A 15157-nucleotide genomic window follows, 5' to 3' on the forward strand; every position below is an offset into this window, starting at 1 on the left:
GTTTCTCCTTTACTCCCCAGGGTGACAAAGAAGCAGAACTAGGGCTTCCTTTTTCCCCTTTGTGTGATCGCAAATCCACGATGGTTCCTCAGTCTCAAGTAGGTAGGTACCTTCAGTAAGACTTACATTTCCAAAAAAGGAAGAGCAGTGTTTATTGGTGGGGATTGCACAAGCAATGTTATTTTGTATAATCTTATAGATTACACCAGAGAATTTTCATGGGAAGCAAAACAGGTCTCTGTAAGGCAAATGGCTCAGAAAAGAGTATTCTCCAATGTGTTTGGTAGAGTGGATAGAATAATTTTCCAATGTATTATCTTCAGTTCTAATTAACGCCCTGGTGAATATTCTTTTCCAAGTCTTTCTGCATGTCCTTACAAAACCCCAGAATTATAGTATTCCAGTGACAAGTATCCCCCCACCCCCAGATTAATGCATATTTTAAACAAAACCACAGACAGTTATGTTTTTGTTAGCTTAAGAAGACAGTTCTAAATGGTAAATTGAATTACCCTAAGTATGCAGCACCAGAGTCCCTGCCATTGTGATTACTTCTTTGTGATCTTTGTGTGTTCACACGGATGGGTTTCCACATTTGTGAAGAATCTCATTCGAAACCTTCTTGTACTTCTTGAGCTTTTATTGGTGGGGACCCTGCCCTCTCTGTAGCCTAAGTAAGTGTGGTCAATGCTCTTCTCCTCAGTTCCTTTTTGACTACCACAGCAGCTGCTTTGTAATGACTGACTGGTAACATTACGTGCAAAGAAATCCAGATCTGAATCAGAACCTTTCACTGCCACTTTTTACACAGCACTCAAATATACCACTAAGGTAATATCTAGTGTAGTCCTTACATTTCCGAGACCTTGGAGAACTGTCCGAACAGAGAGTACAATGCTCGCCGGACCAAAGATCTGGCTTATGAAGGAGGGAGATTTACTCAATTTATTTTTCTGGGCAGATTTTCTATCATGATTTGACCTTTAATAAAAAGGCTCTTGCTTATTTCACAAATCATTGTGGAATTAATGGTGAATTACACTATTGGCAAACACAGTGATAACATATGAATCCAGCATTGAATCAATACTATAGACTGATTTATACAGCTCTGTGCTGTTTAGCATTTTACTTAATTTTTGGATATCAGCTGCATCTATAGCGTTAATAATAACATTCTTTCTTTAACTCTCATGCCCCAACAATATAAAAAAATTTCTCAGTCTGCTGCACAGTAGGCAATTGCTTAATGTCTTCATATAGTGATTCTGTGATTAAATCAAGAACTATAATATTTTTCTTTGCCACGAACAGATGTAAGTTTTTGTTCAAAGTGCAGTCAGAATACAATAGGAGAGTATTCCATTCCTGTTCATCTGCTTATGTGACTGATATGGTAGCAATTTTCTAGTGAAGTGTAGTTGATTGATTTTCTTACAAGAAGCACCATAAATCCTGGGGCTGAAAGGCTATCTTAAAAATATTTTGCAGTCAGTGGTGATGAAAGTAGATCCAAGTGACAAGTAGGAAAGAACTTGGGTGTTGGATGTGAGTGGGATAATTATGCTGTTGTCTCCACTGATGCTATCAGAGTGTCAGCATCAAATATCTCCTTTTACTTCACTTGTCGTTTTCAATCTGTTAGTGCTGTACCAAATTATCTGCATTACATTGTCTCCATCTGTCTAGCAGAACATCTCAAAATCCACACCAATTGTGTTTTGCAGGGCCAGTGCTAGGGGTTCTGCTCCCCCCCCCCCAGGAACCTATAAATCGGCGCCCTACATCAGTATTAATGGCAGGCTATTCCCCCCCTTCCCCAAACTCCCACCCAAAAGAAAGGGAGAGACAAGCGGGGTAGGAAGTTGTTTAAAAACTGGTAACTACCACATATCTTTGTGAAACTGAATGGGGAATCTTGGGAGTTGGACAGAGAACTCCAAAAACTATGAAACCATCACAGCCTTCACCAAAGAGGAACAGCACTGGAACACAGGAACTGCCTTATACTGAGTCAGATCCTTGGCCCATCGAGCTCAATATTATCTACACTGGCTGCAAGTGACTCTCTAGGGTTTCAGGCAGGAGTCTTTCCCAGGGCGCTTTCCAGATTAGACCCTGCAACGGGGTCACAGCAGATCTTGGAAGTGTGCTTCCACACTTCCTGCGTGGTGACACCGCAGTCCCTACATGGACAGCAGGGTGCTGTTCAGATCTCCAATGCCTTGTTTGGAATTTAAACACCACTATATAGAGCTTGGACGGCATTAAAAAGTTGCTGTTTTTTCGGGTTGTTAATTTTCGTGAGACTGCGCCCCCTGCTGTTTACGTTTCAAATGCAATTTGCCTGAATGGGAGCATTTCCCTGCAGTTAGGCAGCTGATCTGGAAAGCGCCCTGGAGGTGCTGCCAGGGATTGAACCTGGGGCCTTCTGCGTGTGAGCAGATGCTCTGCCATTGAGCAGTGGCCCCATCAATAAATGGCGAAGAGGTAGAGGACTGAGTGTTTCAAGGAACAGGATGGGCCCAACATCCATGTGCTTTGCATTCACCTCTGTCCAACATGCCACTCTTTGACAGAGAGACAATGGAATGGGGGTGGGGGGTGGGGTAACAATCCTGAGCCCAGCCTGCTGCTAAACAGGGGAGACACATGCAGCATGAAATCTAACCTGAGAGCAAGCAGATCCCCTACGTCCACCCCAGACAAACTTTCCCAAGCAGTTCCCAACCCTGCTTTTTAAAGGGTGGCAGGTCCATCATGTAACCTAGCCCCATCTGTGGCACTCCGCAGCATCACAGAACGTATTCATGCAAACATACACATAAGTAGAGCAGGCTATTCTCAGGATAAGAGAGAGCCAGACAATGGTGGGAACTTTTTCTCCATCTCTGGGGGAAGGGGGCATGGGGGGGGGAATCAGAGCACCAGAGAGAATCCTCAAGTTCTACATCAACGTTTCAACAGAGAAGGTACAACGGAGAAAGCCAACACAAACACACATGCTTCTCTGTCCGTGTATCTGCCGCATCGCACCTGTGGCATCGACTGTGAGGGCACAGGCCAAGACCCTCCCACAGACACACACAAATGGCACCAGTTTTGCAGTGGGAGCGGGGGCGCCCCTTCTCTTTTGCAGCCCCCTTCCGCCAGCAGCACTTTTTCATGGGAGGTTCCAGCTATGAGGTCCAGGAATTGCTTCCCGCCCTGACAGTACCTCTCTTTACCTCCATGGCAGTAGCAGTGACACAAGAGCAGGTCTCCTTGCACAGCCACACCCCCCACTCCGGCCCTTTGTCACAAACACACCCCTCCCCGGGCACAAGACTAATGACCCCGGTGGGAGTGGCTGCACTCAGTTTCGGGTAGCTTCCAGTGCAGCACCCTCTTGCCCCGAGCATCCAGTGCTCTTCTCCCACACACAGTCCTGAGCAGCACCAGAGTGCACAGCGGCAGCAGAAGCCTGTCACTGAAGAAGAGCCCCTGGGCTGCACAAGAGGCAGCAGGGCCTCTGTGCTAATTTAAGAGAAAGGCGGCACAGTGTGGGAATGGAAGCAACACATGTCCCCCCAACGTTAGCAGCCCCCTGCGATGCAGTCGCGCTTACTGTACTGCACCAGCCCTGGTGTTTGGGCTAGATTTGACAAAAGCTATCTGGTAGATTTTGAACTGCACACATGTTTAAATGACTTCTGCAGTTTCTGTGGGGTTTTTTTTTTTTTAGTCATGATTGTATTTTACAATTGAATACCTAAACCATGTTTATGGAGTGGCCCCAAACCATAATACACAAGGAGGCGGTTCCCATGATCAGTGGGAGCCTCCTGGGGAGGGTTTGTGGGGAGAGCGGGCTTAGCCCACTCTCCCCACAGATGAGGAGACAGTCTGCTCTGGGCGGCTGCAGTGGCCACCCACATGACTGCCAGTTCTGTCATGGAGCTATGGGGGCTGGCGAGTTCGGGGGCTGCGCGGTCCCCGGAAGCTCCAGCATGCCCTGCGCAAGCGCACAGGGCATGCTGGAGAGACCCCCGAGCCAGGAGGCTGCTTTTCAGCCTCCCAGTCGGGGGTCTCCTCGTGAGTAGCCACGGTGCGGCAACTCACGAGCAGAAAAACCAGGTTTGTGGGCTGCTCGCTCCGCAAACTCGGTTTAACTGCCGAGCTATTTAAGTGGGTGGCCCGCTTAAGAACCACTGAGCTCGGCTGCAAGCCCGGTGGTTCTCACAGTGGGAGGAAATCGGGATGTCTTCAAGGGCAGAGTTTAGGTTGACAAACTAAAGATTACTTTCACTGTATATTTAGGGTGTTAACCACTGGTATAGCAACAGAATATGGCAGACACTGATCACAACTGTTATGGCTGCATCAGATCTTTGATTTCAAAAGCTGTTTCAAAAACAGCATTTTGTTCATAGACATTGAGGCTATTGACACGATGGAGACAAACCTAAGAGAGCCCAGCCCGGTTTCCCTCCAGTGCGAGAACCACCAGGCTTGCAGGCAAGTCCTGTGATTCAACAGCGGCTAGCCCGCCTAAGAAACCCTCCCCTAAAATGAGGTTAGCGGAGTGCCAGGAGGTGTTTTACTGATTGTGTGCCACCGCAGTGTGGCTCTTCACCATTGCAGAACACAAGTATACCCCTGACCGGGAGGCTAAAAAAACTTCCCGGCCTCATGAGCCTCTCCAGAATGCCCCGTGCACTTGCGCGGGGCATCCTGTGACTTCAGAGGGGCACGTGGCCCCCGATCCCTGCCGCCTCAACTGGCTCTGTGATGATCCAGCTACCCAAGGACAGCTCTCCCCTCCGAGCATGGTTAAGCTGCACACTTTGATCGTGTGTAGAGCCTCAGGGTTTTGCTCTGATTGTAGATTAATTGAGGGCCAAACTACATGTGTGATGCTGGAAGAACTGTGATCAATCTCCACCATTTTTATTTAAGGAAATGCAGACTTGGGACTATGAATTTGATGACTGAAGTGATATTGGGGATGTTTAACCCTTTATCTACATACCCTTTTTTGTCATCAGAATGCCTCCCCCCACTGCTTCCCCACCCACAGGGCAAAAACTATATTAACCCACAAGTAGTGAAGCAGCTAGGGACAATTTTGATGACAGTCTTCTCTGGACCCCGTCTCCCACTGTTGCAGTCAAATTCAGAGTCCTTCCTCCAGCTTGCATTTCCCTTAAAAAAAAAAAAAAGATTACAGATCTGTTGGCATTACATGTTGTCAGGCCTTGATTGACAAACAACCAAAGAACTCATCTGCCTTGAATATGATGGCAGATAAGTCATCTGAGTATGTAAGAACTATCACAGACTTCTGTGCTGATTTCTTATTTGTGCCAATGTTTTACACTTCAATTCACTGAGGTCATTCATACAATCAAAAATTGTGTTCTACCCAGGTTTGGGAGCTGTGTGTGCTTCCAATTTTTGGTTGTGTGGAAGCAAGGTAGGAGGAAAACCTGGGTAGAAGTGATTGTGAGGAAGCAAGGTAGGAGAAAAGCTACACAGAATTTTGTCCTAACTTGCTTCCATACAATCACTTCTACCCAGAATCACTTCTACCCAGGTTTTCCTCTTAACTTCCTTTCACACAACTGGAAATTGGGAGCACACAAAGCTCCCAAACCTGGACAGAACACAGTTTTTGATTGTGTGAACGACCTCATTGTGTTTCCTGCAGTCTTTAAAAAGAAACAACCTATGACATTTCCTTTTCCTTTACCCCCAGTGCCTTTCTCACACAATTATTTTAATCAAGTCAGCAAGCATCAGTCCAGCACTAACTTTGTTGAAAGCAACATGTGCATTAGGCGCACACACTACTTTCAATCTAGCATGCATTTCTCTCTTCACAAAATGAGCAGTCTCCCCAGAGGTCTCTGCTTAATTACAGATGTTTCTGAGGTGGCTTCTCATTCTTCTCTTCATCCCGTTCACTTCCCACTCATTTCACTAAATAGGAGTTGTGAAGCACCTCACCATTTCTTACCTAACAATCAGCCCTTCTACTATCAGGAAGAAAAGGTGGGTGTTTGCCAGGTAAGAACAAGAAGCAGCACACTCCTAACCTGGTGTAGCAAGAGATGAATGGATGTCAAGGATTGAGAAAACCAGTGCAGGAGCTGGATGCAACCTATGGGTTGCCATTGGTCAATCTCTGAGGTCAAGTGTGTAAACCAAGTCTAGTGTGAGACAGGCTGAGTTGCTCCGTTCAGTAAAGGAGAGTCAGTTAAGTTCTGCCTAATTTGTACAATTTGGAATGGAAAATGTGAGACACAAAATTCATTGCCAGGGGAACTTTGGAGAACATATGTGGGAGTGTACAAACTTCAGAAACAAAATAAAATCTAGTAGAAAGCACAAAGATATTTGAACTCCTGGTGGTGCATTTTGATATACATTTTGCTTGACTTCTTGGAGGGACAAATAACTGTTTCTGTTCTTCCCCTCAGCCCACTCCATTTCCCCCCAAACACATTCTGTATTCTGAGAAATCCTGTCAGGGATGTTTTGTAGCATTTTAAGCACACACATACACACACATATTAGAGGGGGAAAGAGCCTTTTTTTAAAAAAGAAAAAGAAAAAAATTCAATTAAGCAGAGTCATCTCATTTTAATATGTTGTCTTCCTTATTAAATGAAGCAATTCAACAACCAAGACCTCTGTTTAAAGGCCACTTTATTTTCTAAGGGCAGTGTTCCATCATGAGTTTTAGAGCCTGTCTCTGAAACCTAGTCTTCTTTTTCATCAGTCAAGCCAAATAGAATGCCAAGCCAAGAATTTTTCTGTTGCTCAACAGGAGGCTTAGAAGATGTAAAAGCTTTTCCTTCTGTCTGTGGGAGGCTTGTTTGATTGGAGACTTTGCTCCTTGTTGTCATCAGTACCTCTTTCTGCTGATTAGTGTAGTGACATTCTTTCATTTTTGCCCTTTGCCTGGCAAGGAAGAAGCCCACAGTTTCTGAACATACTCAGCAAACATTGGATGATCAAATGGAGCTTACTCTGCATTGAGATGTCTTAAAATGATGTGTGTTGACTAAACAGGCTGTTGGAATATCTTTGGATGTTGGATGGAAATAATGTTCTAACCTGGGTGCTTCCAAAACTGCACCGCTGGCAACCCTGCCTATTCTCTACTTCCAAATTTCTGGCTGCTGGCTGACAGTGGCAGCCCTTTCTGTTATTGATTCCTTTCAGTACTTGTGTGTGTTCTTGGCCAATCTGAGAGTGGCCACAGCTGAGGATCAGATTCCAGAACAGTCATGAGGGCCAAAGGAGCTAATGATGGGTGACATGGTTGAGACAGATCAAAGAGCCCCTGGTGGCGCAGTGGTAAAAACTGCCGCCCTGGTTACAAGTTCGATCCTGACCAGGGGCTCAAGGCTGACTCAGCCTTCCATCCTTCCGAGGTCGGTAAAATGAGTACCCAGAATGTTGGGGGCAATATGCTAAATCATTGTAAACCGCTTAGAGAGCTCCGGCTATAAAGCGGTATATAAGTGTAAGTGCTATTGCTATTGCTATAATGACAGGCCAGAGGTAGAAGACCTAGTCAGACATGTGGTTGGTCAAGTACCAGTTCAGGTGGGTAAGGACCAGAAACAGAAGATACTTGTCAGATACCAGATTAAGCAGACAGGGTGGGGCTAGACAAGGCAGGTCTGTGTTGCTAGCCTGGAAATAATCTGAACTATTCCTTGCAACATTGTAAAGAACTTGGATAATTTGTTGAGGCAGCTTGGAGGTTCTTCTCCATCTTCTTCCTATCCGCTTTCTTTACCGGTCTTGGCAACACTGTGATAGTGCAAGAAGCAGCACTGTGCAGAGAGGAGGGAGGATTTCCTCACCCTCTGGCACATCTGGAGAAAAGTGGCACTTCTATTTCTATTAAATATTTCTATTTAAATATTTCTATTTCTATTAAAGGGGCTGGCTATTTCCCTCCTTCTCCATAGCTGCTTTGACTTGCTGCTCCATGGAGCACCAGAGCAATAGTGTAGCAGTCCTTGGGATTTGGAGTCTTTCCAAATCCCAAGCGCACAAAATGCTACCACCACTTTCTCTTGGAGCACTATGGGGCCTCCTTCTTTATTGCACAGCAGCAGCTGCTGCTTCTCCCTGCCGTTGCCAAGAACTGTAAGGAAAGAGGGAGGAGCTAGCGGAAAGTGGGTGATAAATTCTGAGCTCTTTGAGCTCAGAAGAGGTCTCACGGCTTTAGAAGTTTGTCTCTCATTTAGGGAGGGCTTTTCCAAGCTTTATTTTTTATTTTATTTTATTTTTTAATTTATTTTATTTTTTTAACATTTATATCCCGCTTTTCCTCCAAGGAGCTCAGAGAATGGTTATGGTTTCTCTGGCTCCAGAGAAAGGAGCTCAGAGAATGGTACATGGTTATGCTTAAGAATTCTTCTCTGAGCCCAAACTCAGAGAACTTCCCTGACATCCCACCGTGCTCTTTAGAGGGATGAGGTGCTTACACTGATGAACCAAGCCTGGAAAAACTATCATGTAGTGCCAGCCAAGCTACTATTAGTTCCTCTGGTCACCTGGGCTGAAGAAAAGCACCACCCCTCCAGCCATGAACTGGATGATTGCAACTCAAGAGAGAGAAGTCTGATAACTCTTTGATGGTTTGGGATCAGTCCAATAACCTCTTTCCTTGATGGTTTGGGATCAGTCTGATAACCTCTTTCTTTGGGAGCTGCTTTGGTGGTACACAGGAGCAGATCCAGTAGGAAATTACAGGGGGTGTAACAGCAATTCCCACTGCCCATAAATGATTTCCCCCATATATAAAAATATTTGGGCTTGGATTTTATTTCATTGCAAATGCACTATGCCAGGGGGTGTCAAACTCAAATCTGGTGGTGGGCCAGATTTGGTTCCGATGTAGCTCTGAGGGACCACACTTAGAGGCTCTTCTCATGATAAGCCATAAGGGAAGTTGAAGGGAGAGCAGGCTTAGCCCGCTCTCCCCCCCAGATGATCAAAAGGGAGTCCTGGGTGGCTGGATCAACCAACCACACAACTGCCAGCTCCGTCACAGAGCCGGCAGGGGCTGTGGGGATTGGGGGCTACACGGCCCCCAGAAGTTCCTGGATGCCTCATGCATCACCACACAATAAAAAAGACAAGGTTAACGGAGAGCATGCTCTGTTAACAATGGCTAAGGGGAGGGGTATTTAGGGCGGCTAGCATCCGGGAGCCACACGGCTCCTGTTGCAGCACATGATCGCCCGGAAGCGGGCTAGGCTACCTTAGCCCGCTTTTGGGCAATCATGAGAATCACCTCATTGCCTTGCACCACTTTCTGTCACCTTTTGCCCACTTTGCACTGCTTTCTGGGGCACTTCTCACGATCAGCAAAAATTGGGCTAGCAGAGGCTAGCCTGATTTTTGGTGACCATAAGAACCACCGGGCTTGCAGCCGAGCCCGGTGGTTCTTGAGCGGGTAACCCGCTCGAGAACCCCTGGTGAAAAGCAGGTTTACGGAGCGAGCACTCCAGCAAACCTGCTTTTTACGATCATGAGTAGCCGCGGTGCACCTTCGTATGAGTAGACCCCCAGCCGGAAGGCTTAAAAGCAGCCTTCCGGCTTGGGGGTCTCCCCAGTATGCCCTGCACAGTCACGCAGGGCATACTGGGGCTTGCAGGGGCTGCGCGGCCCCCGCTCCCCCCACCCCTGGAGCCGGACATCGTGTGGGCGGCCGATCCGGCCACCCAAGGCTCCCTGCCTGCTCGTGAGCAGGGAGAGCGGGCTTAGCCCGCTCTTCCCGCTCACCAGGAAAAACCAGGTCTCACTGATCGTGAGACCTGGTCCTCTGTCTTCTTCCTCCTCTCTGCTCTTTTTCTCATTCCTTTTCTCCCCTACCCTTGCCCTGCCGTTTATATTAGCTGAATTCACTGCTTTTTACACCAAAATACACTCAGGGAAAGTTTGATTTTTATTTGTATTTTTATAAGGAATTCTGGGCATACCTGCCAATACCAGCTTTTGCATGGATAATCCTCCTTCTCTTCCCTCTCCCTTACACAGTTGTTGCAAGGTACTTAAAAGATCCAGGACTTAGGCCCACAGCCTCCCCACATTTTGATAATTAAACCCTTTCATGCTCTCTTAAAGGTATTCAACACTCTCCTCCCCACTAGTTTGCTTCACCATTAAAAATGAATCTCCTTTTTCTCCTGCATCAGATTTCTCTTGCAATCAGTACACACACAGTTGAGAACCAGTGTGGTGTGATGGTGATGATGATGATGATGATGATGATGATGATGATGATGATGATGATGAATTAATTTATTTGATTTCTATACCACCCTTCCAAAAATGGCTCAGGGTGTTTTACACAGAGAAATAACAAACAAATAAGATGGAACCCTGTCCCCAAAAAGCTTACAATCTAAAAAGAAACATAAGATAGATACCAGCAACAGTCACTGGAGGTACTGTGCTGGAGGTGGACAGGGCCAGTTAAGAGTGTCAAGCCTAGGTTTGGGGGACTTGTATTCCCCATTCAGTCATGAAACTCACTGTAGGACCTTAGCTGAGACTCTCTCCTCCAAACCTGCCTCACAGGATTGTTGTAAGGATATATGTGGGGAGTAAGAACATGTACACTACCTTAACTCTTTGGAGGAAGAACAGGATGTGTGTCATAATAAAATATATGTATATGTTGACTTTATGTTGACCTTTAGCCACATGCACTCCAATCCTATGCATGTAAACTCAGAAGCAAATTCAAATAGCCTTTTTTGCACCCATCACAGCAGCAAGCTGCCCAGTTTGATCTCTTCTATTAACTACATTTCATTTAAGCAAAAATTATATGTCTATATGCTACAGTGTACAGACAATTTATCATGTGTGTCTATACACTACAGAAAGAAAAGCAATCAATTTGATTTCAAACAGGACAGCGGAATGTCATATATGTCAGGACATATATAAACAGGACAGCAGAATGTCAGGCAGTAATGGACTGGATGAGGGATAACAAACAGACTGAATCAAGACAAGACAGAAGTACTTGTACGGGGTTGTTACTCGGGAAACAATATTGATCTGCCTGTTCTAGATGGGATCACACTTCCTCAGAAGCAGAGGCATATTTAGAGAAAATAGCGCCTAAGGCAAACACTGAAATTGTGCCCCCCTGTCCAAGCATCTGACACCCATCTTTCAGATAACTTTACCATAATATCAGCTGAAAAATACAAGTCAAGCTCGTTAATCTTTTAATATTTCAAAAACTAATTAGCAGTGGACTTAGCCAGATCAAAAAATGCTGGAGAACTACAAATTTCAGTATGCTGGAGCTCATGAAATACCCAAATACTATGTGGAGATGTACTTGGAAAACTAAACAGAGGTGCCTGTCTAATTCTCTACTATGCATCTACTAGCATCACTATTACATAAGTTTGAAAAATAAATGGAGAATTTGACTTTTCCCAGATACTCTGTAAATAATTAAAGGATATGCAGAGTAAACTGTGTCACTGCTTGGAATATATTCTAGTCTTTCAGAAAGACAGTTAAAATGAGAGAAAGAGAGCAAGAAACTCCCAGTGGGCCTTAATATTTAAGGGTTTCACACTGATTCAAAGACAAACTCACCATTAAAAGCCATATTAGCAAGACATCACATTTAACTCACTTATCACAAGACGCAAAGTAAGAGCAAATGAATACAATCCTAGCTCTTAAGCGTCAGCTCAGTATTCGCAAGCCCTGATTCTCTGTACATAGTGCCAATCTGAATATGTGTACAGTGTCTTATATTATTATTATTATTATTATTACCACCCGTAGCCCCTTTGGGGGGCTTCCTAAAGGCTGGGGGGGGGGTTTTGCAAAGATTCCCCCTCACCCCGCTGGCCTCTAGGGCCTCACAGGGACCATTTGAGCATGTGCAGTGGCCGTTTTTAAAAATAATCTGTTTTTTTTTTAAAGGCCACTGAAAACAAAATGGCCACCGCACATGCTCAAATGGCCTCTGCAAAGCCTGGCATGACCTAGAGCCTCACAGAGGCCATTTGAGCATGCACGGTGGCCATTTTGTTTTTGGCAGCCATTTTTTTTAAAATTAATTTTACAAAATGGCGCCCCCTTCAAGTGGCGCCCGGGGCACGTGCCCTGCCTGCCCTACCCCTAGATACGCCCCTGCTTAAAAGGAACAGGTACGCAGTTTGGGAGTGCTTCTGGATTCACGCCTCTCCCTGGTTTCTCAGGTTGAGGCAGTGGCCAGAAGTGCTTTTTATCAGCTTCGGCTGATACGCCAGCTGTGTCTATTTCTTGAGATTCATTACCTCAGAACAGTAGTACATTTGCTGGTAACCTCCAGACTTGATTACTGCAAAGCGCTCTATGTGGGGCTGCCTTTGTACGTAGTCCGGAAACTATAATTAGTACAGAATGCGGCAGCCAGGTTGGTCTCTGGGTTATCTTGAAGAGACCATATGACTCCATATTACAGGAGTTACACTGGCTGCCAATAGGTTTCTGGGCAAAATACAAAGTGCTGGTTATAACCTATAAAGCCCTAAACAGTTTAGGCCCATGGTATTTAAGAGAGTGTCTTCTTCTGCACAATCCCCATCGTCCACGCATTCATCAGGGGAGGCCCGTCTGTGGCTACCTTCAAGTCGTTTGGTGGCCTCTCAGGGACGGGCCTTCTCAGTTTTCGCTCCAAGACTTTGGAATGCACTTCCCGCTGACATAAGACTCTCCCCATCTCTAGCGGTTTTAAAAAGATTTTTGAAGACTCATTTTTTTAACCAGGCCTTTTAGCTTTTGTAATTTTGAATATTGTAAATTGTTCTCATTTTAGGCAGCTTTTTGGGATTTTAATTGATTTTAATGTTTTATTTATTTGTATTGTTTTATTATTGTGAACCACCCCGAGACTTAGGTTTGGGGCGGTATAAAAATCTATTAAATAAATAAATAAATTATTAAATAAATAAATATTTATTTATTCGAACATTAAATATTAAATAAATAAATAAATCCAATTCATTAGGATTTAAAGACAAGCAATCATTTCATGAGCAAGAGAGTTTTTAAAATGAGTTTCTTGTGATCTGATTTGCAAAGCCTTATTTTGAACCAAGTGTATAAAAATAGACTTTTGGTTGTGGAGGGGATATGCTTAATGTTCATTTTAACAATTTGTGAAGCTACTTTCAAGGAGTTGGGGTATTTTAGCCCATTACAAGCTTATTAAAAAGATAATATGTAAGTTATTTATGTAGGAACTACTGTTCCTACACAAAGCAAAATAAAATAGTAATTATTATAAGGGGAAACATGTTGAGAAAGAAACATTTTCTTATATTATGCTATTTAAGCCATTTCGAGAACTTTGTTGCTAAAACAGCAGCATATCAATATTTTTTAATAAGGGTGAGGGTGGGGGGAGAAAGAAATCCACACGAGAGACCAGATTAGAGCTGTAAGCAGTTTAGTATCTTCAGGAACAAAAACAAAAACAGATCCATTTTGTCAGAGCATTTTTTTAATTCCCTCTTATTCTTTTTAAAGCTTTTAATACTTTTGCACTAACCAATTTCCTTACAAGAAGGCATATTGTTGGGATGGGGAGGGTTTTACTTATACGTTTGTACTAGAACAGTTTTGGCATACTTTGAAAATGTCCTTTTTCTAAAAGCTTGAACTCAAACTCACACATGGGGTGGGACTGTAACCCCCCCCCACACACACACACAGAGGAGTTCATGGGGGTAGGGGGAAAGAGAAACATGATGGCTTAAGCAAGGGGAACAAATAAACATCTAAGGGTTGGTGTTTTTTTAATTTAAAAAAAAAAGCGACTTTCCTTCTTTGAGGAGACAACAAGCCCAACAGCAAGCTTCCTCGGCTCTGCATTTACAGTACATAGAAGTGAAGAATGGAGGAGGAGCACAAGACTTCAGGAGAACCAATGAGGCTAGGAGACAGCAGGACTAGCAGCAAAAGGAAATTAGCTGCTTTTTAATTCTCTGCTACTGCTGATCTCGATGAGACTCAACATAAATTCACAGGGGGTGCAACTGCAGCATTGCACACACACCCTAGATTGACCCCTGGTGGTGCAGGGAATAAGATGTCTGAATACTGCTACCAGAGTTCCTGGTTTGAGAGGCCCAGTGCCTTATAGTGGAATGCTGCCACTATTTTGAGACTTACTGATGCACTTCACACAAGCAGTGTGAAGCACCAAAAGAAAGTGTGTGGGGAGAGCAGGTTTACCCGACCCTCCCCGCAGATGATCGCTTACCCTTCCCTGGGTGGGCAGATTGCCTGCAGGCTCTCCTGCAGGCCACCCATGGCTCGCCCAGCTGCTCTGCGGGTTAGGTGCAGGTAAGTACTGCCATGCAGCTTCCCACCCTGGAGCCCCAATAATACACCATGCAAGTGCGTGGTGCATTACTGGGAGCCCCCCCTCCCTTTAAGTGTGCCCGCTGCAGCTGCAAGCAACTGTGGCAGAGACATGATTTTAAAAATTGAGGTCAAGGGAGCGCTCGCTCTGTTGACTTCATTTAACTAGGAGGCTACTTAGGTGGGTTTGCAGCTGTGTGGCCACCGGGATCGGGCACAATCCCGGTGGTTCACACGAGTGTACAAAACCGGGCTGGGCTCCCTTAGGCATGCTTGTGTGAATAGCCTCATTAACTCAGGAAGATTGACACAGAAGCAAAGTTTCCTCACAGACGCTCTTGGGAAGCCAAACAAGACCATTTGCAGACCACTTATTGTAACTTTGTAAACTGCCACTGCTTTGTTCTGTATCTTTTTGGCTACAGTCATGGGTTGATTGTAGCCAAATTAAAATGCCATTTCCTTGGCTGGGACCCATTTTCTTCCTGCCTCTTGCACTGGCTATAAGTGCCTCTCAGGACCATCAGTAAACCAGGTTTGCCAGTAAATATGCAATTTACAGGGAGCTGCAGCCAATGTACCAGTATACTACATGTTTTTCCAGTTATGTCATTGCCCTGTTCACATACTGCATTTTTAGATGTACGCTTAAAAAAGCATTGGTGTCATACTTTTTTTAAAATGTCATTTGTGAAGCAGCTGCTAGTGTCTCCTGGGTGAATAGTCACTCAGATGTGTGACCACACTTAAAAGTTGTAAG

At 44.9% G+C, this 15157-nt stretch overlaps 1 protein-coding gene and 1 long non-coding RNA gene across 8 annotated transcripts in view; one reads left to right on the plus strand and one right to left on the minus strand.

The window, feature by feature from the left end:
- PDE1C (phosphodiesterase 1C) overlaps window positions 1-15157 on the plus strand; it is a 427197-nt gene that overhangs the window by 345927 nt on the left and 66113 nt on the right. For all 5 annotated transcript variants that reach the window (XR_008310343.1, XM_053265118.1, XM_053265119.1 and 2 more), the window contains one exon: window positions 21-102. Coding sequence is in view for 4 of the 5 variants with exons in the window: in XM_053265118.1 (XP_053121093.1) it covers window positions 21-102 (82 nt within the window). In the remaining variant the exon portion in view is untranslated. The remainder of the gene's footprint in view (window positions 1-20; window positions 103-15157) is intronic.
- LOC128331564 (uncharacterized) overlaps window positions 1-15157 on the minus strand; it is a 136975-nt gene that overhangs the window by 94987 nt on the left and 26831 nt on the right. The window lies entirely within an intron of this gene.

Source organism: Hemicordylus capensis, chromosome 6, assembly GCF_027244095.1.
Source record: "Hemicordylus capensis ecotype Gifberg chromosome 6, rHemCap1.1.pri, whole genome shotgun sequence".
Lineage (NCBI taxonomy): Eukaryota > Metazoa > Chordata > Lepidosauria > Squamata > Cordylidae > Hemicordylus > Hemicordylus capensis.